At 36.2% G+C, this 23,513-nt stretch overlaps 1 protein-coding gene across 11 annotated transcripts in view; it reads left to right on the top strand.

Annotated features, from left to right (window-relative positions):
* The window catches only part of ANKS1B (ankyrin repeat and sterile alpha motif domain containing 1B), a 405,789-nt gene that overhangs the window by 140,450 nt on the left and 241,826 nt on the right, over window positions 1–23,513 (top strand). For all 11 annotated transcript variants that reach the window (XM_088165098.1, XM_088165094.1, XM_088165099.1 and 8 more), the window contains exon 12: window positions 9,792–9,972. In XM_088165098.1, coding sequence (XP_088021224.1) covers window positions 9,792–9,972 — 181 coding nt within the window. The remainder of the gene's footprint in view (window positions 1–9,791; window positions 9,973–23,513) is intronic.

Here is a 23,513-nt window from a genome sequence, read left to right as displayed (position 1 = left end):
AGCTTTTGATGTCAAAATGTGGATTATTTAAAAGTGGCTTTGATTTTATCTATCATGAATTAGTATTTTCCATATTTTATGTGAATAACTCAATTTCCTAAAAAATTTATTTCAGTGCTATTAAGAGAGTTTCTGGTAGGAGGACAAAGGAACAAAGAATTTCAGTGTTTCTGACATGATGAAATTTCATAATCTTGTTCTTTCTGGTTTTATTGCTAAGATCTGCAATAATCTATTCATCATAATATTTTTTTTTCTTATCAATATGGATGTGCTGTCTTTACAGGAATAATATTTCTTTCCCATTTATATTTTTTTAACCTCTGTAGGCAAAGTTGCAATTCAGTCTATGAGTCCTCATTCATCTGGCTAAGACATCTCTGAATATAATAGGAGCTAATAGTTTAAACATTATCAGGCAAAAGAAATTGTCTCTTTTTTCTGCATGTTCTAACAGAATCCTGCAAGACATTTGTAGCCTCTGACAGACCTATCCCACTTCTTTGGGCTACCAGGTTTTTGCATGCACGGTGTGTCTGTCAAACCTATGTATATGTGGTTCATCGAGGCATAGGGAAAGACAGGGACCATGACAATTCCACTCCCTGTGTCAGCCTGGACATGAATGGACAGACTATCTGTAGGAGATGTGTGCTCCAGGGCCTCCTTAAACTGACTTAAAAAGTGACAATAATTGACATCCAATGAAATCATTGATCATTCTTTTTGCAGGTAGGTTCAGGAATTACTTTGAACACAAACAAACAAACAAAAATTGTCTTAGAGGAAACTCTGGAAAATCAGTTCCAGAAAATAAATTTTCAGAACTAATGGTTCCATAAACAGGATTTTCAAGGATTTTCACTATTTCAAGGATTTTCACTATTTCCCCATGTTGAAACAATGAAACTATTTCTGCCTGGTTCTTCCCCTATGCTAGCACCATGCTGTGGTTTTCTTAGTTGTTCACAAATGAAATGCACGCCTTGTCACAGTTGGCTTGAGTTGACACATCCCTGTCTCTGGCAGCTTAGTGAAATCCCTGCTGGAGGTTGTTTCACCAGTGCACAACACCACAAGAACTCTGTGTTGCATCTGCTGAACTTGTTTTGCAACATACACACACAAAATCTGTTTTGTTACATTTTACCACAAAAAGGAGGGCTGTTATGCAGTAAATTCTCTCCACTCTCTGAATCAGATCACAGAACAGTGGCGGTGCAAGGACCTTCTTTCTTCTATGAGCTGCTTTCTGTTCTTATCTCCACTTACAGCATGCTCAGCCAGGCAGGGAATAACCAGGAAAATCACTATGAAGAAAGGCTGTGCAGGCACATAGTGCTTCCAGTTCAGGTGCACACTTCTGCTGCTGCTGTGTTTTGGTGCTGGACATGGTGCTGTGTCTGTGCTTAACACAAGAGGCAGATAAGACTTAAAAAACCCCAAACTTTACTGAGAGTTATGATTTTGTGGGGGATCATATCCAAGGTAAAAGCCACTCCTGTGTACATGTGTTTATGAAGTTCTGGAAAGTGCTGAGCGTTCCTCAAACCCTCTAAAATAAAAATGCACAGTGCACAGATGGGTAGTTTTAGTGCTCATCCTTTGAATGTCTGGTCTGGAGATTTTCCTTGGATGTCGTAGTGATTCCAAGGTTGTGTGTATCTGTTAGGGCTGCAAGCATATTAAGGTCAGTGTCAGCAGTTAGTGACCTTGATTCTAGGTATGTAGATATATTTCAGATTATTCTCTCTGTGATGGTGAATATCCATACAAATCTACTGCACACAGTTTGATGTCTTCTCATTCTAATGATGTTGAATAAAAAATAAGGTTCCTGAATAGCCCTTGAAAAAAAAAGGGAGCAAAAGCAGAGTAAGAGGTGTACTGCCAATGCCGTTAAGATGTGGTTAGCAATTCATCTTTGTATGACTGAAAATAGGACAGACATTTTGAAATAATTTTATTCTGGTACCAAACACAAAAAAAGCTTGTGGTTGGAATTGTCTCACAGGACTGATTCCTACACACACCTCTCCCCCAGAACACACCCCCCACACCCACCTCTTTTACCATTTTTATGGGTGTATTTATGGGCATTTATGGGCAGAAGATGTGTAACAGCTCTAAAGGAGAATAATTGAAAAAAGAAAAAAAAATCCCTAGAGCATAATGGATACTCTGTGACTACTTAATAACAGCATTAAATCAAATATTACTGAAGAGATGCATCGTAAGAGATCTCCTTTGACAAGTAACTATAAAACATAATTCTATTTATATATTTTAATTAGATCTAATGGGAAAACATAAACACGTCTACCCCGTATATGGTACTAATGAAAACAGCAAACAGTGTGTGTTAGTGCATTTAATTACAGTTCAACAGGATACTAAAACACAAGTATAAATTAAAGCAGAATAGCGTTCTATTATGAAGAGTGTTAAGTTTTTAGAATATCACTTGTGCATGCATGTGTCTTTCTTTGTTGAAGTTGGTTACTTACCTGGAGAGATTCTCCAGGTTGTGATTCCTGGTTCAATATAAACACAAATCATGCAGAACTATAGAAAATTTTTCCTATATGAACTTGTAACAGGTGAAAAACTGTTTTTGAAGGTAGTTCAAATACTGAAAGGCATATCTATGCTAGTAAAATGAGCTTTAGCTCTGCAGAGCTGTTATCTGCACTGCTGAATTATGAACACAGTCCAGGTGACCTGAGCTTGAATTATGAACACAGGCATAATTTTGGTAGTGTACAATTTTCTTTCTCCAAGCATATCCACTGTCAGGCCTGATTTGTGATTTGAGTAGACCAAGCACCAATCCTGGTAGATAATTCTGCCTTGAAGATGTTTCTCTGACCCCTAATGAAGTTTAATTTTAGGGGTGTGAACAAATCTGTAACAGTTGCCCTGCCCTACTGCACAAAATTCTTGGAAACAGTAACACACTCAGAATTTGGAAGATAAAGCCTTACCTATTGTGCCTTGATGAGTTTCTTACACTATATTCTTACACTATATTTTCATTTGTTTCTCTAGTATGGGGGGGTTTGAGCACCTTAGTTACTCATTAACCCTTTATCATCATGTGATAATGCACATTTTCACATGTGCATATTGTCTGTAGCATGCAGCTTAGAAAAAAGAGCCATCACTGTGGCCCTTCAAAATTTATGATATAAAAATGTCATGATACCAGTCATTTTCATAATCTGCATGTGAAAAGAGGGATGTTACTAGCAGCTGGAACCTGAGTTTTTTTGAAGAAAATGGTCTTACATCCATTTTCCAAATGTTTCAGTAAAAATAACAGTATTTTAATCTTTGAAATATAGGAAATTTTATAGCTGAAAAATGAGACATTCCTCTTATTTATGAAATTTATCTCTTGCTATTTGGATCTCATTTCAAGCAATGTTTTCCCAGGATAGGTATAACTGTGGATCTTCAAATCTGGTCACATTTATCAAGGAGGGAAACCGTTCCAAAGGTGTCGCAGTTTTTGGCATTCAGGATTGCTGCTTCTCAGAACCCATAGCTGCAATATGGTTGTAACTAAGATAAAAGTAGAAGGCAAGGAAAATAGAAAGTGGGAGGGGATCAACTTTTTCCCTTATTTATTTCCTGTGTGATTTGTCATCTGAGATAAGACCATGGGTGGAAGGGGCAGCAACCCTGTGACCTTTAATTCCATACTCCAGTGCAGGGCTTCTAAGGCAGAGCTAGGATAATGTGCACGGAGGAGAGCAGGAAGCTCTCGGTGTCTGTATGGACACAGTCACACGGCACAGCTTCCTGACCACAGGCTACACAAAAGAGCCGAGTCCACGTCATTCCTGAGCATGTCACTGACAGGGGCATGATCCAAGGCTGCTGGGGGACCATGAGATTATTCTAAACTAGTATGCACTTGCTGCTCATGCAGGATGCAAGCAGTGTCTTTCTCTAAATCCATAATCAATCAAACAGAAATTGCTAGGACTTTCATGCTATGATGTCATTAAAAATTAATTTAGTTTTAGAATGCATTATGCTTTTAGTATTGTAAAGGATCTACAGTTAAAAACAGTGAAAGCATTGGTTTTTTATTTCTTTTTAATTTTTTTTTTTTAATCTCATGATCCTGCAAACTCCCTGTTGTGGCTGCTTGGGATATATTAGTTGCCAGCCTCTGTGTATTTTCTGCTTTCTGCTCTTAAACTTAATTAAATTGTTGACAAGTAAAATCAAGAATGTCGAGATGGGTGCTGAAACTGCCTATATTTTATTTTTAATTGTTGTCATAAGATAAAGTTTTGTGAAATGAGAAAAAAGAAAATTATATTACCATATAAAAATGTGTCTTCAGCTTGTTCAATATGGTATTTTGAGGCTTGACAGAATAATTGATTCAGTAGTCTAGTAATAATTCAGTGTAGTCCTGCACTTCTAGGTGACATAGATAAATCAAACACAGATGCATTGTAATCTCCAGTTTTTGCAATTTCAAGGCTACTTGATCACTTAGCTCAGATCCTATAAATCAAATCATTCTTGACAGCAGCATTGACTGATGAGAATATATCAGAACTGATGATTTCTGCAAATCAAACTGGAGACAGGAGAAAACAAGGAAGACTGTCCTGTCACAGGCTGTATTTTACTGAGAAAATTTTGAATGTATTGAGCTTTTCTGTAAGTTTACGTGAGCAAAAGAGACAAATATAGAAACAGAGATGGTATGCTGGAATGTTGAGGCAAAAGACAGAAACCACAAAAGTAATGTGAAAGTTGTGTTTGAGAGAGAGGGCACAGGATAAAATTGAATGCATTCAAGGACAATGAGAGGGATGTAGTGGCTGTAAAGTTAGTGTGAGTTGGGACCATGAAGGAGTTTGTTTGAGTGACCTTGATGGCAAACCATAGAGAAAGCAGAAAAGCAAATTTTGGAGCACCAAATAGAACTGGAATTAACTGGATACTGTGCAGGTGTGGAAGGAATGTAACAATAGATAGAACAAAACAAAAAAAAGAGAGGTGCCCAGAGAAGTTGTGGGATGCCCAATCCCTGGAAGTGTTCAAGGTGAGATTGGATGGCACTCTGGCCTAGCTGAAGATGTCCCAGCTTATTGCACGGGGTTTGGGTCTAATGCCCTTTAAAGGTCCCTTTCAACTCAAACCATTCTATGATTCTATGAAAGGGAAAATAAGTGTATAGAAATAGAATGAGATTTTGGAAGGAAGGAAGCTGGAGAAAGGAAAATTTCTGAAGTAGGAGTGAGTTGATCAGAGAATTGAAAGAATTGAATCCTCTGGGCAGGTATCAAAATGAAGGATTTAAGTGGCCACATAAGAACACTCACATGATGTTATATACCTGAGATGAGCCTGGGGAAAGGGGCTGCAGCCTCTTTCTTTCTTTGATAAGTCAGTGTTTTATGTGCTAACTAGCAATTAAGAATGTAGGTGCAGTTCTCTCTTCTATCATACATTTTCTGCATGATATATTGCAACTGAAACCAGTTTCTACGTTATATAGGGCAGCTGGAATTTGGCAGGTTTTGCCAAATGCAGAATTTCCTTAGGCTCATTGGTTCTCAGTGTTTTAACAGACCACACATCTGTCCCTTGGGAAAGCTCTATATCCTTGTTCAGCACCTGCAAAATGGGTACATCTGTACTCCATAGTACAGAGTGTTGTGAAAATTAGTTTTTTTAAAACTATAATAGTGCTATGTACACAAATCCCACAGGTAAAAGAAAGTGAACTCAGAAGCTTGTATTGCAGAGTGTACTTCAAAGCTGAAGAAATATTTTGGTCTTAAATTAAGAAAGGAGTTTTGCCCTACTGCCTCTGCTAAATGTTGGAAGAAATATTTGTGTGATCCCTTGCCTGCTCATAGTGTTACATGCCAGTCATTGTAGCATTACAGAATTTGTATGCAAATTCCATTAATGGAGGTATTAAGTCCTTACTTCTCTTTTTAATAGAGAAGCAATTCAATATGTGTATTGATGCTTTTCTTGTTTTCTGCAGTTTAAAAGGGGTAGCTTTTATTGATATATGTTAACTGCAGACCAAACATGAAAATATTTTTATTAGACCTGATTTTAAAGTTATTTAAATCTTATTATTGCAATATCTTTAAAGATTTGCACTGATATATTTTTGCTTACGAATTGAAAATATTTATTCATTAGCCTGATTTGATATGATATTTTAGGATAATGTAGGGTTTTCTAGGTTGTATTATGACAATTGAAATAATATTTATCAAGAAATGCCTTAAAAGTAAATATCAGCCATTAAAGAGATTTACACATAGCAAGTAGAGGAAACACATGAATGTAATGAATAAAAATCTACTTAAGAACAAATCTGCATGCTATTTAGCATGTTTATTGGGGTGAAGTGAAGCCATAAGTATGCCAGAATTTCACAAGGGTTATCTAAACATATCCAGACCTTTGGAGTAGTACAAGGAAAGCATGTAATGACAAACCTGTCTTTGAAGTATCAAAGAGGCATTATGTCTTTGGCATAGAGTTTTGTGTTTGTTTTTCGTAACTATGAAATCTTGACCCCTGACTGAGTTATGGTGTTCAATATAATAAATAATCTTAGAATTTTTCAGAAACTATCTCGAGTTCTTGGTAAATGTAGTCAATCAGTGGCTTCAGCAGGTGCAATCAGCAAACTAAGGTTACTGTGAGTAAGGCTGGAATTTGACTTCAGATTCTAAGAAAAGATTTCTAGATGTGAGCTGGATGTGAGACTACATCTGGGACTGATACACCTCTGCTTTCCTTTCTGTATATAAGAATCTCTGTCTGATTTAGAGACCTAATCTCCCATCATGCTTAGGACAGATGTGGGATTCAATTGAGTTACCTAAAAGTATGAATCTAATGTCATTTGAGGTGCTGGAGAGGTGTCTTTGAAATGCACGTGGAGACTGTCAAGTATTGTACAAGGAATATATAAGGGAGACCTGCACTCTCCTGAATGGCAGCTGGAGGCCAGGTGGGATGCCCTAAGGAATCTGCAGTGATGGTAGATACCTGCATTAAGGCAAGGGAATCAATACCAAGGGGACTAGGGTGAGGTGAATTGTTCTCTGAACTCTTGATTTTATTGACTAGATCTTAAATGACTGCTCTGGGAGGTTAAATGTCTGTGGTAGATGTAAATAGCTATGCTGGAAATTTAACTGATGAAATCGGGAATGGAATTTAATCCTAACTGTAGAAAAAAGATTGTTTCACTTCTACTGGGTTTTTTTGTTGTTTTTTTTGTGCAAATAGTGCTTGAGAGAGATACCCTCAGCACAAACTGGTTTACTGAGATTCTCATAGGATATATTAATGAACAACTAGTGTACATTAACAGCATAACATTTTACAGGACACAGCAAAAGTGCAAAAAAATTTCCTTTAGTTCCTCTAGTTTCTTAGTTAGCTACAAAGGCTTAGGTGCAGGATTCCTGACTAATTACATAGAAAAAATTATTGGCATGTGTTGGCAGATGGACCTTGTTAACTCCAGGAAGTATAGCAGCAGTAATACTGTGGAGTACTAGAGGCTGGAAGGTTCTCTGCAGAAGCCTTAGATTGGAAAGACATATTAAATTGAGATATGTTTCTCTGAATCAGTACTAATAATGCCCAAGTCCAAAATAAGATAGTGGAAAGCCAAAAGGTGTATCAGATCCTGCTACTCTGCTTCCAAGGGGCATACAGACAAAACAGTGGGTGGAGGCCTGAATAGACAAAGGTTAAGGCAGTTGCCTTTGGAGCTGCTTTGGGGGACAAAGCTGGACCATTCCAGCTGCCCATTTAGGCAGGAGCTGTCACAGCTTAAAAATAAACAGAGATACCACACCTCATGTTAAGAGAAGTGTCCCCTTTTCAACTCAGGAGTTCAAGTCCTGCAAATCTGCAAACTGTTGCTTGGGAAAGGGCCAGAAATATACTTCTAAATGACCAGAGATATTTTTCAGTTTTAGAAATAATTACATCATCCATTAATCTATTGTCTAGCAAAAGTGTGCCATTTAGGTTTAATTAATACAGATGAATGGTTTTGGTCTGATCTGAGAGTTATTTTGGCTCAGATCCCAAACAATGACTTCCAACCACAGTGTCTGATGTTGGAGTCTGTCCCTGTTCATTGAACTCTCCTGTGAAATTTCACAGGACCTAGGAGTCAGGCTTTCAAAGCAGAAACTGGTTTTAATTATTAAAGAAAGTAAATCTGCTCAATCTACCATAGATGAGTTCCAGATGATTGCCCAAATTTCCCTTTTTTCTCAGTTTTAAACTAACATGGCACAGTTAATTTACATGGTGCCTAACACAACTTTAAGAAATAATCAGCATTATACAGATTTAATTCTCATTTTTCTGTCTGACATTCCAATAGTAAGGGGGAATTTTTAGTGAAAACAGCCTGGTTCAGTATTTATAACACAAGCACTGCAGTGACTTGTAAACTAAAAATTAAATAGAGCAAAAACAAATTTGAAAATTACTCCACTGGGATAGGTTGTATTTTAACAGGTAGTACTAAGTAGTAAGGGATGGTGATGTTCCATGTTCCAAGGAAGATCATATTGCTCCCACAGGTAATCAGATCTTGATACTAATAAGGAACAAATTCTTGACCTTTACAAATATTCTGACATGTTAAGCCTGACATGCTAGAACAAGAAAAGATGAAGCATCTTTTACTCTCTTTTTTCCATTTTTGTCCAGGTTCGGCTTTCCAAGGCAGAATTTCCTGAAATGTTTTTCTCTATTGTGAAATAAATATTCAGACCGCTGTAAATGTGGATGCAGGGCCTCCTCTGTTTTGGAGACGTTTAATGTTTAAGGTCATTGATCTTGAAGCAGCAAAGAGCATTGTGGGTTAGGGTATTTTGGGTATGGAACCAAATGGGTGCTGCAACAAACTAGCATGGCATTGCAAACCAGCAGTGGTTTGTGGCTTAAAAGCCATAATATTGAGCACTAAGCTTATGCCTGTACTACTAAGCAGTGCAGTGCAATGGGAACAAGTCCATGTAATGAAAATGTTGCTGACCTGATGAACATATTATGTAGATTTAATTTCTGCACCTGGTGGTGTAGATCCACCCAAAAGAAATTAGTTTTTCATGCTCTAAAACTCCTCTCCAATTCAAAATGCAACCATTAAGTGCTCAGAGGTTTGCTTCAAAAGTAAATATTTGAAATAAAGTAGTATCAAGTTTTTTAACTGTTCCATGAAAACTCATGCAAAAAGTTTGATTTTCTTGTATGTTTTTCAAGCTGGCACTTTTCCCTTAAGCTTCCAGACATTTCAGTCTTTGAATATTTGAGGCATATTCATAAATGGCATGAACAGCAGAGGGTGGCTTTCAAGTGATGGGCACTTGGTATTATTTAGTAAACTTCATTATACAAGCATCAGCGCTCTAATTGTTTTGCAAGATGTACCCAGCAATGCAGCTGGTGAAGAGCTCCTTTTCTTATCAAAAGATGATTGAAATTCTTATATGCAAGGGTGTAAAGGCCTATTTTATCTTGAATTAAATTGATTAGAATGAAGACATGCATTTTGTCTAATAAAGATTAATCCAGATTTTAGAAGGAAATTATCTCTACACACCACAGCTTGTCATATGAAATGATTCTTACTGCTATAACCTTTGAGCCAAATAAAAACAGTAAAAACAGAGATAGATAGATTTATTAAATGTCAAGTAATGAAAACTATACAAAAATTCTGTATTTTTCATGCCAAACTTCTATTTTTCTTGTAGCCAAAGCAACGTACATCCATAGTATCTTCTCTGGAATTTCACCGAATGAATCACAGCCACAATTATTTTGAAATCAACCCATCCATTGGCTGTGCAAGTTTTATTTCTACTCCTGCAATCAGTCCAGCTAATTATTCCTTTGGATCTCTGGAATACAGTCTTGAAGAGAAAGAAATTCCAGGTATAGAAAAAAAAGCTTATTTTGTCTGTCAACAAAACTTAATAAAACTTTAGATCTTTGGGTTTAAGTTGGAATTGCTGTTGTCTTTGGTAGTAAAATAAGTTTATTGTAAATAAACAGAATTATTCCTGATTTTTTTTTCTTACTACTCTACAAAGAGTTATGATATTTTATGACCAGTATTATGAAACATACTTTTTTCCTGAATATTGTATTTTGAATAAAAAACCTTTTATTTCCAGACTTCCCTAGAATTTAGGTATTGTAGCTTTTGAAATTACGATGATTTGTACATCTACTTTCATCATTGTGTGGTCAATATACTCCAATAGGAACTTTAAGTTGAAAGAATGTAATTAGAAATCATTATGTGACCACCAGTAACGATGTGGAAGGGAAGAAACCTGTGATTCTTTCTGCAGTAGTAATGGGATTCATTAAAGTAAAACTTCAATGCATTTGCTCTGATGATAAGAGTTGAATAGACTAATAGTGTGATTGTAACAGGGAAAATTTTATCTGTAAATAGAGATTTACATAATGAAAATGCTTTAGAAAGGATTAAAGTATTTCCTTTTTCACAGATCAAAACTTCAAGAGTGGGAAATTGTCAGTAAACCAAGAATATACCTTGATGCCATCAAATTTCATATAAAAATTGCTTTATTTAGGCTGAATTTGTGGCAGAAGGGTATAGTATTTGGAGAAGCTGATGTATTGAAACAAATTCTTTGATAGCTAGTTTATGGGACCTGCAGATCAAGTTTAAAAGGTTATTGTATTTAAAATATAACTAGGAGGAGATTACTATAAAATAAAAATAATGCAATGTTGAATTTTAGTGCAGACTTATCAATTCTTTTTTTGTAGCATTGGTCTTGAAATGAGATGAATCCTCTTCGTTCCTAGTTGGCAGAGTTTAAAAATTCTGAAAAGTATGACTTTTAAATGATAAAAAAAGTTTCATAGCCAGATCAATAGAAAACTATATGGTTAGGGAACTACTGTGAAATAAGCGTGAGAAATGCTATCTTCTTTGATGAAGAGAGAGTAAAATGATCAGATTATTCATATTGATTTTTTTGGTTTATAATCTAAACAAAGATAGTACGTGTCATTATCTTTGAAACTAAAAGAATGTGCTTATATCGTGGATATTGCAAATATTTTCAAACTTAACTGGAAACAATTAATTTTGATGATATCTTTTATTCCTAGGTCTGGGGTCATTTGATTCTTTAATGTTTTGGGTGTTTTCTGTTGTTACTGGGTTTTTTTCTACTGTAAATTCTCCTCAGCAATTACAATTTTATTCTGGGTAGTTGAATGATACTAAATATTTCTTGATGTTTAAAAACAAAGGTAAGAAAAGAGAAAGAAGATTCAGTGACATTAGATAAGTAATTTCTCCAGATTTCTGATGTTGCACAGTTCTGTTAAAGTTCTTCATAGTTTCTGGATTTGCTTGATTCTTATCTTCTTTGGTTAAATCTACAATGGACAGCACTCAGTAACTTCTAATTACTACATTTAATTTTGTCTGAGATTGGGACTATAAGGTCATGCTTGTTAGAATTTTATGCTTCTAATTTGTGGATGATTTGATTTATGGATTAAGTGAAAGATGAATTTCCTTTTATCTCTACCCAGAAAGCTAAGAAAAAAATAACAGGGAAAAATGACTGAAGTTCAGGGCATTTTCTACTAGCTTTTCAATAGTACATTTTACCATCAGTAAATCATTAATTTACCATTAGTAAATGAAATAATTACAGTAAAATTACAATTCCACCCTCCATATTCAGCTGGTATCCTATAATTATTTAAGTAATATACAGCATCCCATATTAGATGCAGTATTAGCCCGAATGGAAATATTCACTTTTTATTTTGATCATTTAGTTCGCTTTGGCTGCTTACTGATAGATGATGCATGGTGACTCTGTAAGAGGCAAGGAGTATTAATGTGGAAAGAGAATAACAAAATCTGGAAGGAAGAGATCAAAATTGTCTCACTTGGAAAAGTCTTTAAGCCTTGTCTCTTTTCTAGAATGGAAAACGCTGAACCTTGAACAATAATGGTCAGCAAGGAGCAGCAGAAACTGTTCTCTGTTGTGCTATAGTTTTCCTCTGCTTTAGCTAGCTGTTGTTTCACTGGAAGGTCCCTTGTATCTTTCCAAGATCTATAGTGGCAAGTACAATTCATCATATGACCTAAATATAATCTGAAAATTCATGGAAAATCTGCATCTTAAAATAATGGTTAGTTTAATACTAATTGAAGATTTGTGTGCATTTGAGTGAAACAGTTAAAGTGCTTTTTAGAAGATTTCTAAATCAGAAACTTCCATCTAAATAAGGCATCAGTATATCCCCACTCAATTTCAGTGCTTTTTGCGTTTTCTTCTGGAAATTTGCCATGATTCATTATAATTCAGATAAAAGTGAGAGATGAATACTGTAGCTCTCAGTGCCTGTGTTAGGCTCCAGTCTGCCACGCCTAGCCCAGATAGGTTGTCTTGTGAGGGACAGCCTTTCTTAGTCTCAGGAAGGTTTCAGCCACAAGGTACTAGGATGCAAGCAGTGCCTAGAATCTAGGTTATCAGCTCTTTTGTGATTTTCTTCACTTGCCAAGTACCTTCTTGGCTAGCAGAGAAGGAGATCGGGAAGTGCCACAGAGGATGTTCCACAGACTCTTTATTTCTTCTATGAAGGGGTCCCAGGGCAGCAAAATCCACTGGGTGGGGTACAGTGGGGGTTTTTGTAGGGTCAGGGTGTCTTGGAAACGGACCGGTAATATCAGGGATACTAAAGTTAACCAATCACCATGTATTTTAGGTTAAAAGGACCAATTGCTAGAGGAATTGAAAATGGATCAATAATTTTCTTAAAAGATAAAGCGGGGTTTTGCAGAGGAGGGAATATTTCTAGTATTAGTCATTCTAAGTAAACAACTTCTTATCTAAGGAATTCTATTCCATGGGGCCCTCTCTCGAGGGTCTGCTTTTTCTCCAGAGGGGGGGTCTCTTCTCCCTCCACAGAATACAACAAAATAATTATTCTAAGTCTAAAATCGTCATCATTTTACCTTTACCTCAGTAGTCTGCTACCAAAGAAGAATCAAACTGTTGTTGATGGTTCCCTTTTATGTTTGGGGATCACAGTCTTACTCTTGGTGTTTGCTAATTCCCTGCATCACCTGATTTGAAACAGGGGTCCCGATTTTTATGAAGTATATTTTTATCAAATAGAAAAAACTCTTCCATAGATATATTGCATATCTGAGACATATTATCTGAATTACAGTGCATGACAATATTTCTGATTAAATATCTGGAGAACAGGCCACATACAATGGTAAATATGTGCTTCAGCTTTGGCATCAGATAGCGTTGTAGAGTAAACATACCGGGTATGTTGCATGCATGGATGGCAGCAGATACCTTAATTTCAGGTTGTCTGATGTAAAGATGAAGGTTCTGTCCTTTGTTTTGAACTTTGGTGGAAGAACTTGCAACAAGTTGATGACTGTGGAGGGAGCAGAGACCATCTCTGAAGAAAAGGCAAACCCCCAAGACAGGCCCGCATGGAACATGATACCTTAGATAAGAAATTGTTTAGAATGACTAATACAAAGAAGTATCTCACCCCTCTGTAGACCCTTGTTTTATCTTTCTGTAATTCTAGTGGTCCATTTTTCTCATAGACAATTGGTTCTTTTTCCTAAAATCTTTTGTAGATTGGTTAGTTACAGAATCCCTTATTTTACTGGTCCAAATTCAAGACCCTTAAACGCTATAAAAGTCCCTTTAGGACCCCACACATTAGATTTGCTGGACAGGACCCCCTTCGTAGAAGAAAAAAAGATTCTTTGGAATCTCCTCGATGGCATCTCTTGATCTTTTTCTCTGCTAGCTAAGAGGTACTTGCAAACCTGATTACACAAAAGAGCTGATAGCCTAATATTAGGCATTGGCTTGCTTCTTAATACCTTGTGGCTGAAAACTGCCTGAGACTCCAAGAAAGGCTGTTTCTTGCAAGACAACCTATGTGGGCACATCGTGGCAGATCGGACGTGACACAGGTACTGACAGCTCGGACGTGACACAGGTACTGACAGCTACAGCACTTCCTCACACCAGTATGTGCAGGGCAGACTGTGTGAATGCAGCAGTGCAGCAGTGACCTGTTTCCAGGGCTTCGTCTGGTGCTAGATCATTGATATCAGAGAAGCATTCTCGAATTCCGAGTGAATGTGTTTAGAAGGTGTTCTGAAAGATAACACACATGAAAAATTAAATACCTGATAATCAGGTGATTGTTTGTGAGATGTTCCTCATGATACTTTGGCCATGAGCTAAGACCACAGATGTGCAAGATAATTCACCCCAGGAGAGGGCAGACTGGGCTTTCAGGGAAGTGCCTGTCTAACTGATCTCTCTGCCTTGTTTTCTGTATCCCTCACATTCTCTTGAAACTGTAAATCTTAAAGATTGAAGGCAACAAAACTGTGGCCTTTTGGTAACATCAGTTTAGCACAATCCACACTTGCAGCTGAAACTATCAGTCTAGATGATTTTCTTTTTCATTTTTGCTTGATCAGTCCAAATAATGGATCTTTCTCCAACCCATGTAATTTCATTATGTCTTCTTGTCCCAAGTATAATTGGGCCGTGAAATTAAAAAGACAGTTCTGCAGAGGTTCTTGTTCTGTTTCAGATTACAAAATAGGTCTTTACTCAAATTCATGTATGCAGAAAAAATATCAGCAGATGTCTGAAGGTAATCTCATTACAATCTTTATTTTCAGATCATGAAAATCCGTACATTTTCAATAAATTCAGTATGCCACTCACTGTAAAAGAGGATACAGTTTTTTCTCTCATCTTGTTGTGGTACTGAGAAGTATTTATTGAGTTTATCTCTTAGTTACAAAGTCTTTCTCCACTGGAGAGGACCTTAATGTAGCTGTTACTGCTTTTGTATGCCATGTTCTCTGACTGTGAGACATTATTTAATACATCTAAGAAGGGTACATTTTTCCTGAAAACAGCCCAGAACTTACAGTTCAATAATTTAATCTTTAATGTGTAGACTATAATTTTTTTCTTTTCTACTTTTGAAAAAATTATATTTGAGTCACACCTTCAATTCCTTCTATAAGTGTCTTTAGATTTTTCTTTACAGTATATATCTGATGAAATTGTTCTGTCTCACAAGCCCTATTTCAGAAGCAAAAGAAGCCCTAAAAGTTTCAAACTTGCAGTTTTGTCTTTTTCTTTTGAGAGAATGAAGAAATACAGCATATTATAATTAGAAACTCCTTTCAGAGATGAGGCCTAAAATTCTTGTTGCATTCCTATATAGAGTCAGAATTTTTTCTGGTGCAGGAATGTTTCTGTATGTGACAATAGCAAAGCTACTCTTTGAAGTAGGTCACATATTTGTCAACATTACTTTCTCATTCAAGTATCTCATATAGTAAAAGCTGACATAAAAAGATCAAGCTCTGATGCCGATGTAGACTCTTCCAGCCTTATTTCTTCAATTATAAAAGGTTTTTGAATGACTAGAAGTGAAATACAAAATGAAAGGAATACAAAGAAGAAGAAAGTAAGTTTTATTGCCAGGGCATTTTTTTAGGTGTGCTGCATGCAAGTTCATGGTACACTGTCTTTGTTAACAAGATGTCACTAATTAGCAAAAGAAAGCATGGTTTTCTAGTGACAGAAAAAGGGGGAAATATTGGCTTGTAATGAAATAATAATAATCAACAAATTTTGGTAGATAAAGCATTCCCATCTCCTTTATCCAGACACCTGTACATCCAGTGAGGTAAATCTGAAAAAACTGGTATTACCAGTCTGTACCAACTTGTCGTTGATTGAAAACTCTTCTGCAGATGAAATGGTTTTGAAGGTAAAATTCAGGCCCTTTTTTCTCTGGTTTTTAATTTTCTTCATGATCTTCTTGATTACAACGCAAAAAATTCTTCCAAGGCATTCTTCAAAACAGGTTAATTTGAACGTTTTCATCTGTGAAGATTATCTGTTTTCTCGTGTAATTTATAGCTAAGTTCAACCGAGTGCAATTAGTAAAACATAGTAGAGCTATTCCAGGAACTGGTACTGGAGCTCATACTCAGTCCTGTCTCATACAGTTTATTTTTGTTCTAATTAACTTGTCCAGTAGATGTAGCATGTTGAGGTCTCCTTATGTTGCCCTTCTTTTTGCTGCTTCTAATTTCAGCCTTTGCACAGTTATCCAAGGCAAGACACAGTCTGTCCCACAGGGACAGAGAAATGTAGGGTTGATTGATATTAGAACTTCTCTTTGCACAGTCCAGTTTCAAAGCAAGGTGTTTCATGAAGGTCATTGTAATTATATGTCAGTGTTAAAAATATGTCCACATGTCCAAAAATCTAGTGGCAGAAAAGTCTCCTGAGGCAATACTTGGAAACTGTGGATGAAACCAATTCCTGTTCCAGTCAAAAACAGTAAACCTTTTTTCAAGACATTGTTTTGTGTTAGTGCTTGGATGAAACATTAGATACAATATGTCCCTAAATCTCGTGTTACCTGAATTTAAGAGTAATCTCCTTGGAATTAACTATATTATTCCAGCTTAAAGTTCATGACAGTGTTACCCAGCCCTTCAGTAATGCTCTGCAGTGTTGTCATTCAGTCTTTTCTCAGGCTTAAGGGAATAATCTGGGATAAACCCACTTAGTTGTTCATATGAACCTGCTCTCCAAACATATTGTCTCACATGTCACTCACTATGTGGACATTCCAATTGCTAAAAAATGATAAAGTAATATGAAAACAAAACCATTTGTAGCAAGCATATTGAGGGAATAAAACTGCAAATGAATCTTGAATCTCTGTTGTCAGATATAGCACTGGATGTGTTAAACAATAAATGACACGAACAGCTTATTCTCTTTTCAAATCAAATTCTGAACCATCTGACCACATGTGGAAAGGCATGTGTTGAGCCATGTGCCTTCCTGTCTTTTATTCAAATGGCTGTTCTTCACAGGATTTGCTCTTTTCACCCACATTATTTGCTGACTATGAGTAAAGCCTGTTAGCTATTGTTGACAGTACAGGGGGAAAATATCCTTTGTAATATTTCAGATATATTTACTAATTTTGCAAGCTTGTATTCTTAGGCTTCAGTGTGGCAAGGGGGAAGGTAGGAAATACAGCAATGCTGTGATGATGCTGGAGATGAAAATTTTAGAGACTATCCTGAAAGCAGGGAAAATTTCCCTCAGGATCCTTAGGAACACCGTGTGTTACACTGCTATCAGGTTCAGGAGTTTGCTATTTCTCCGAATAATTTTTGCCTCTGAAGTAAGCATAAAGTAAAGCTTATTGCAATGCATACGTGTTTGTATACATGTATATTTGCAACTGTTAAAATCTTTTACTCTTCATTTAGTTGCATACATGCCCTTCCTTCAGAGGTGTCAGCAGAGATAAATAAATGCTTCATGACATCATAAAACGATTCCCTGAAGGAGCAACAGATACAACCGTATTAAGTCAATAAGGATTTTCTAAGGACCTTCTTTTGAGGAACCTTCTTCTGAGGTTATGAGTGCAGATGTTAGAGGAAATATTATTAAAAATATTATTTATCTAAATTTAATGCAGTTTTTCTTAGGTGTAATAACTATCCTGACATATAAGGTCAGAAGAAAAAATATTTTCTGTAATGTGGCATTTAAAATTCTTAGGCATTTCTTGAAGCCATTAGCTATTAGCCATTTCAGAAGCCGAGTAACTATAGGCAATACTCATATTTATCCAACTGTCATCTTAGTCAGCTCTTGCTGTGCTGTTTTGGTTTGTTTTTTGTACTGAGCTGGAAGCAAAATAAGTCCTTAACTTGTAGTAGGACCATTTGCAGAGACAGATTGTTTCAGTCTTTAGGCTGCCACCATGCCTTGTATTGTTCCCTTATCTTTCCATTGGACATTGTGTAAATAAGATTGACCAAGCTGTGGAGGGATGCTCTTGAAAACTTCATCACTTCATCAGTCAGAAGAATTGCCATTGCCAGATGAAGGCAATGGGCAAAGAGCACTAGGATGTCTGTCTTCAATTCCTCACAGTATTGTTTGTGGTACAGTTTTCTTTTACTCTGTGAATGCACTTAAAGTGATTGTAACATTATTTAGAATATTCTATCTTACATTTCAATCTATTTTTCTTTTCCTATGTCAAGTCCTCTTATTCATATTTAATTGCTTTTCTGCTTCTTCTCCTTTGTATCTCTTAGAAAGCTTTCTACTCATCAGTTGTATTTCCAAGCCCTATGTGAGATGAGTAGAACTGAAAGAAATGGCAAAAATGTGCCTGTTTTTTTTTTTAATTTTAGTCCTCTGAGTATAATTAATGATGTCCATTTTAAGAAGAACAAAAAGCTCTCTGTATAACATACCAACCAGTAAAAAAAATAATTATGATTTCTCCTAAGGCCATTCTGAAATTAAAGACAATTTTTGTTTCTCTTTCTTGCATGCAACTCACTAGATTTCTTTCTTTTTTTTCTGTTCCTTGCTGTCCAGTTGTAATGTTAGTATCATTTGATGTAACAATCCTCTCTCTTTATGTTGTTCCAAGCTGTATAAAACAATGGGGATGGGAAAACAAGCCTTCTTTACCTTTGGTGAATATCCAAAAACTAGGGTAGAGTCAGTCTTCCTCATTACATAATTAACTATGTAATTTATAATCTGCTCTAGCTGAACAACGTAAATGTGACAAATATCAGCGTACATTGCTGATGGTTCTTGTGGAAAATTAAACCTGGATGCCATTTACACCACTCTCCCTCATTCTGGAATAGCCACTGTCATTTTTCCTGAAATGGATATGATACTGTGAGTTCCAGAATTTTTATTCCAGACTTAAAATCCCTTTTTTTCAGCAGGATTTGGTCAATAAATCTGAGACAATTTAATTAATATTTTCAAAATGACAGAATTGATCTTACTGTAAACCAAGATTAAATATTTGGATCTGCTTCTTGCTATATTGAATAACTTCTATACAGTGGCTAGTTTGATTTGTAATAAGAAATTTAAAAAATAATGGCAGGTTTAAAAAAAATATTCCTTGCTTTCAGGAGCATTTCTACCTTTTGGTAGAAATTATTGATTGTACAAATTCAGTATATAATTGAATTTAAACTCTCAAAATTTCTCTGAAAATCCACAGAAACAATTATATGTTATATCTAATTTAGCACTTGATCATACAAGTTGCATATATGACTTTTCAGTTCGTATTTATAATTTTAATGTCGCTCTAAAAGTAAAGCTGAATAAATGGAAATGATTTTTTTTCCATTTCTAATTTTTCCATAGTGAGAGATTAATTATCTTTATGCAGAGGGTTCTCTGGGAGCTTGTACTTACTCATTTGAAGAGAAAAATGCACATGACCATGTCTAGGGAAGATACAAAGCTGTACTCTGAAAATATGTCAGATACCCAAATGAATAAGTTCTCATGAGTTTAGCAAAAACAGAAAGACGGAAAATGATATGGTTGGTCTGATTAAGAGTAAAACTTTATCTACCCTGTGCCGTATTTGACCAATTATGAATGCCTTTGGGAATTGTGTAAATGCAAGGCAGTGTTGTAGTGACATCTCTTCAGAATGTTCAGCCTTCAAGTATTTGCAGCTCAAGGTGCTCCTAAGCCCAAATACCTCCTGGATATTTCCTGTGTATTATGGACCCTTACTAGATGTATGTTCTGTCAATGTGTCCTTTCTCCATGCAATCCCTATGAAGATTTTGTTCCCACAAGGAATGTTGCAAAGAGCTACATACTTAACTAAGTATCTAATCAGCATGAGGGAGTTCCATCTTTTGTTTCAGAAATAATTTCAAAACTCAGAAAGCTGAACAGTGGGTCCACTGTTTATGTTCTAGAGCTTTCATTTGTGTCACTTGTACCCAGCAAATTGTGACACCATATGATGCCAATTTTCTGCATTTCAACAGCGCTGTTCATAGAACTGAGATTCTCAATTCCCGAGACATAGAATAATTTTCTAATCACAGAATATTCTGAGCTGGAAGGGACCCACAAAAATTATCAAGTCCAACTCCTAAGTGAATGGCCCGTATAGGGATCGAAGCCACGACCCTGGTATTATTAACAGTATGCTCTGACCAACGGAGCTAATCTCTTGGCTTTTTTTTTTCTAGTTATGAATGTATTTCTTATATCGAAGGAAGACCTTTGTTAAATCTTTTAGAAGGAAAGTCTTATTTTCACTTTCGTTGGTGTTTTGTAGATCTCATTAGCAGCTATTTATTGTTTATGTATTTATAAGGATGAAAGTGTTGAAGACTTACTCTGTAGTGGCATTATATATGCTTTCTTAATATTTAAGTCATGCTGAAGGGCCCTCTTAAGAAAGAGCTCTGGATCAGTCTTATATAGCTCACAAAGAATGGTATTAATTGTCTCCTGTGGATTTTATTTTTAATGAAAATATTTAAGAATTGGTGCCTCCAGAGATACAGAATGGTAAGATTCTCAATAATTCTTCCTCCCAGAATCCATTTTGTCAATAGTGGAGGCAACATACACCAAGGAGTTTGTGTCACACTTCTGGTGATCAATGTAATATTATCTGCAGTCTGTTTTTAAACTATCATATAGATTGTAGCTTTGCTAATGGGATCTGTTTCTGGCACAGGTCAGGCTCTAAGTGGCTGTAGAGAGAAGTATGCCCTTGTGCAATTGTTTGCAAGATGTTAGCCTGTCATGAAAGAAAAATCTCCATGCAAAACCTCAATCTATATGTGAAAACATAAAGACATGCAAAAAATAATTTCACCTTATCCTTTTAGTACAGCTTCAATAAAAAATCTAGTTTAGTTTAAATACATCTTTGGGGCCCAGTATGCCTGCTTTTTAAAATTTAAATTTTTCTTCAAATATAATGCTCTCCGAGCAGCTTTTAATTTATCAGTGTATCAAGATATCAACGCACACACATATGTATATATATATATATATATATGTAGGCATACTTGAGAGCTATAATGTTACTTCTCTGCAGTGACCAGTAATAGGACCCGAGGGAATGGCCTGAAGTTGTGTCAGGGGAGGTTTAGGTTGGGTATTAGAAAAAGGTTCTTTACCCAGAGGGTGGCTGGGCTCTGGCACAGGCTCCCCAGGGCAGTGGTCACAGCACCAAGCCTGACAGAGCTCAAGGAGTGCCTGGACAATGCTCTCAGGCACAGGGTGTGACTCTTGGGGATGGTGCTGAGCAGGCCGAGAGTTGGACTCAAAGATCCTTGTGGGTCCCTTCCAACCCAGTGTACTCTGTGACTCTGTGATGCTGCTATGCTTAGCTTACATGAATTTTAATCAGGAGAAAGGTAGGTGTAGGTTTATTCAGTTTTAGTGTTCACTGGATTCCATAGAATACTGTAAGCAAATACTATAGTTGAATAATAATTCAATATTTAATAGAAAGAATTCAGTAACAAATGATTAAAGGTTAATTCATGTTTTTTTTCTAATTTGGTATTTCTCAGAGTAGGACCATAAGGTTGTCACTGGGGACTTTTGTTTCTGATAAATGGGTTGAATTTTTGAAAAAGCAGCTTTTGCCTACACAACAGTCCTCTAAGAGGCAGTTTAATGTTTTTACTACTATTACTAAGGCAAAAGTAAAAACCAGATATCCTTCAAACACATCCTGTGTATCATATAGAGCCATGCTAGATCTTAAAACATTGTCTTTGAAAGTTTAATGGTACCTTAAAAATTATGGAAGAGCAAATAATGTAAATTATGTAAAAGTAAACAAAGGTGTAGTGCTCACATTTGAGCCCACATCCACACTTAATTTTAGCCAGGAGGAAGACACTTCAAGATTGCTCCAGGATGGAACAAAACCACCATAAATAGGAACTGTGGAGAGATTTCCCAGCCAAACTAAAATGCTAATGCAGATGCCCCTGTAAGCCTTCAGTACAAATGAGCTCCTATTAACCACGAAAAAATGAGATGAATGAAAACAATGAGAAATGAGAGATTCTTAATGTTTCAGCTGCAGAAAAAGCTCTAATTGTCCCTTTTACCATGTCAAATATCAGAAAGCATAACTGTGAGATACAGGTTTTGTATAACCAAGCTTATTGTTTTGCTCTGCTTTTCTGGGAACAATTCCAGGAGTTAAATGTTAAAACCATAGATATCCAATTATTTGAATTGCTTGCTGTCTATCCAAGCAATTAGAATAACCCCTACCTGCTTGCTAGATAGTTCATAGCCCTCAGATAAAGTGAGGTGATACTCAAAATTGCCCTCCCCTCCCTCCTCCTCTGGAAAGGTTTTCTATGTCATCTTCATAGGCAAGAGAAAGGAGACACTGAAAAAGAAAAAAACTGAGTAACAACATAAAAGAAGAAAAACAGTGCTGAAAGTACGAGTTCAGGGAACAGGAAGACTGTTTTTCCCTGTATTACCAGGCATTTTTCACAAAGCTAAAAACAGACATTACTTCTCAGAGCAGCACGTACTGCATGACCTATTCTCCCCCAAGATTTTTGTTACTTAGGAGGTAGTTTTATATCATGACTGCAAAATAATAAATATTCATGACAGTTTTTTTTTTTTCATATTGTAAAATGATGTATAGTCTGTCCATCTTTTCATTCCCTTTGTGAGTGATGTACTCCCCTTCTGAGCTTACCATACTCTAGTATAGGCAAAAAACTCCTCGAGGATGTAATGCCAAGCCAGTGGAACTGACAGCCCGTATCTGCCTACATGGGGTATCTACATGTTGTCAGGGCAAGTTCTGCTTGGACAGTGTATCACTTAAGAGTTTGTGAGAGAATTTAGGCAGCTGCACTTTGTTGGTTTAAAAAGCAGACAGCCTTCATCTGCTGTATCTTCATGCTTTTACTCTATGGCAAATGCTGAATTTATGTCCTTTACAGTGAAATAGAGATAAAGCACTGTTGGTTGCCATCCATGTAGGAATGCTAAGAGTAAACTCGTGATAAGGTACTACAAGAACATTGGTCCTGAGTGATGTGTTGCCTTTTATCATATAGCTACACATTGAAAATGATGGGGAAGTGGAAATAACACTAATCTCAATTAAAGATAAGGTGAGCAGTACTGAAGTACTAAGTGCCTCATTTGATTTTGTAGAAAAATTTTAGAACAGACCTATTTCAAATTCCAATCAAGTGTCATAATGTGTCTTAATGATTATTTCAGGAAATAATCACTCATGATTATTTTAGGATTTCAGAAAATTCTGCTGATATATTCCTTCTCTCAAGAACATTCTTCCACAGTAAAGCAGCAATTGAAACATCACCTATAGCAACAGTAGCCATGGGGAAACATTTTTTCTCAGTCAGTGTAAGCAAACCACTATCACAAAATGAAGTGCACACAACACTGAAGTAAGAATATCTCATGATGGTGTTTACGTGGAATCTTGATGAAGTAAACCCTCTTAATGCAAACTCCAATATTTTA

The sequence above is a fragment of the Sturnus vulgaris genome, chromosome 5 (genome assembly GCF_052056855.1).
Source record: "Sturnus vulgaris isolate bStuVul1 chromosome 5, bStuVul1.hap1, whole genome shotgun sequence".
In the NCBI taxonomy this organism is placed as follows: Eukaryota; Metazoa; Chordata; class Aves; order Passeriformes; family Sturnidae; genus Sturnus; species Sturnus vulgaris.
The sequence above is the reverse complement of the archived record's forward strand: the minus strand, read 5'-3'. Positions and strand labels throughout refer to the sequence as shown.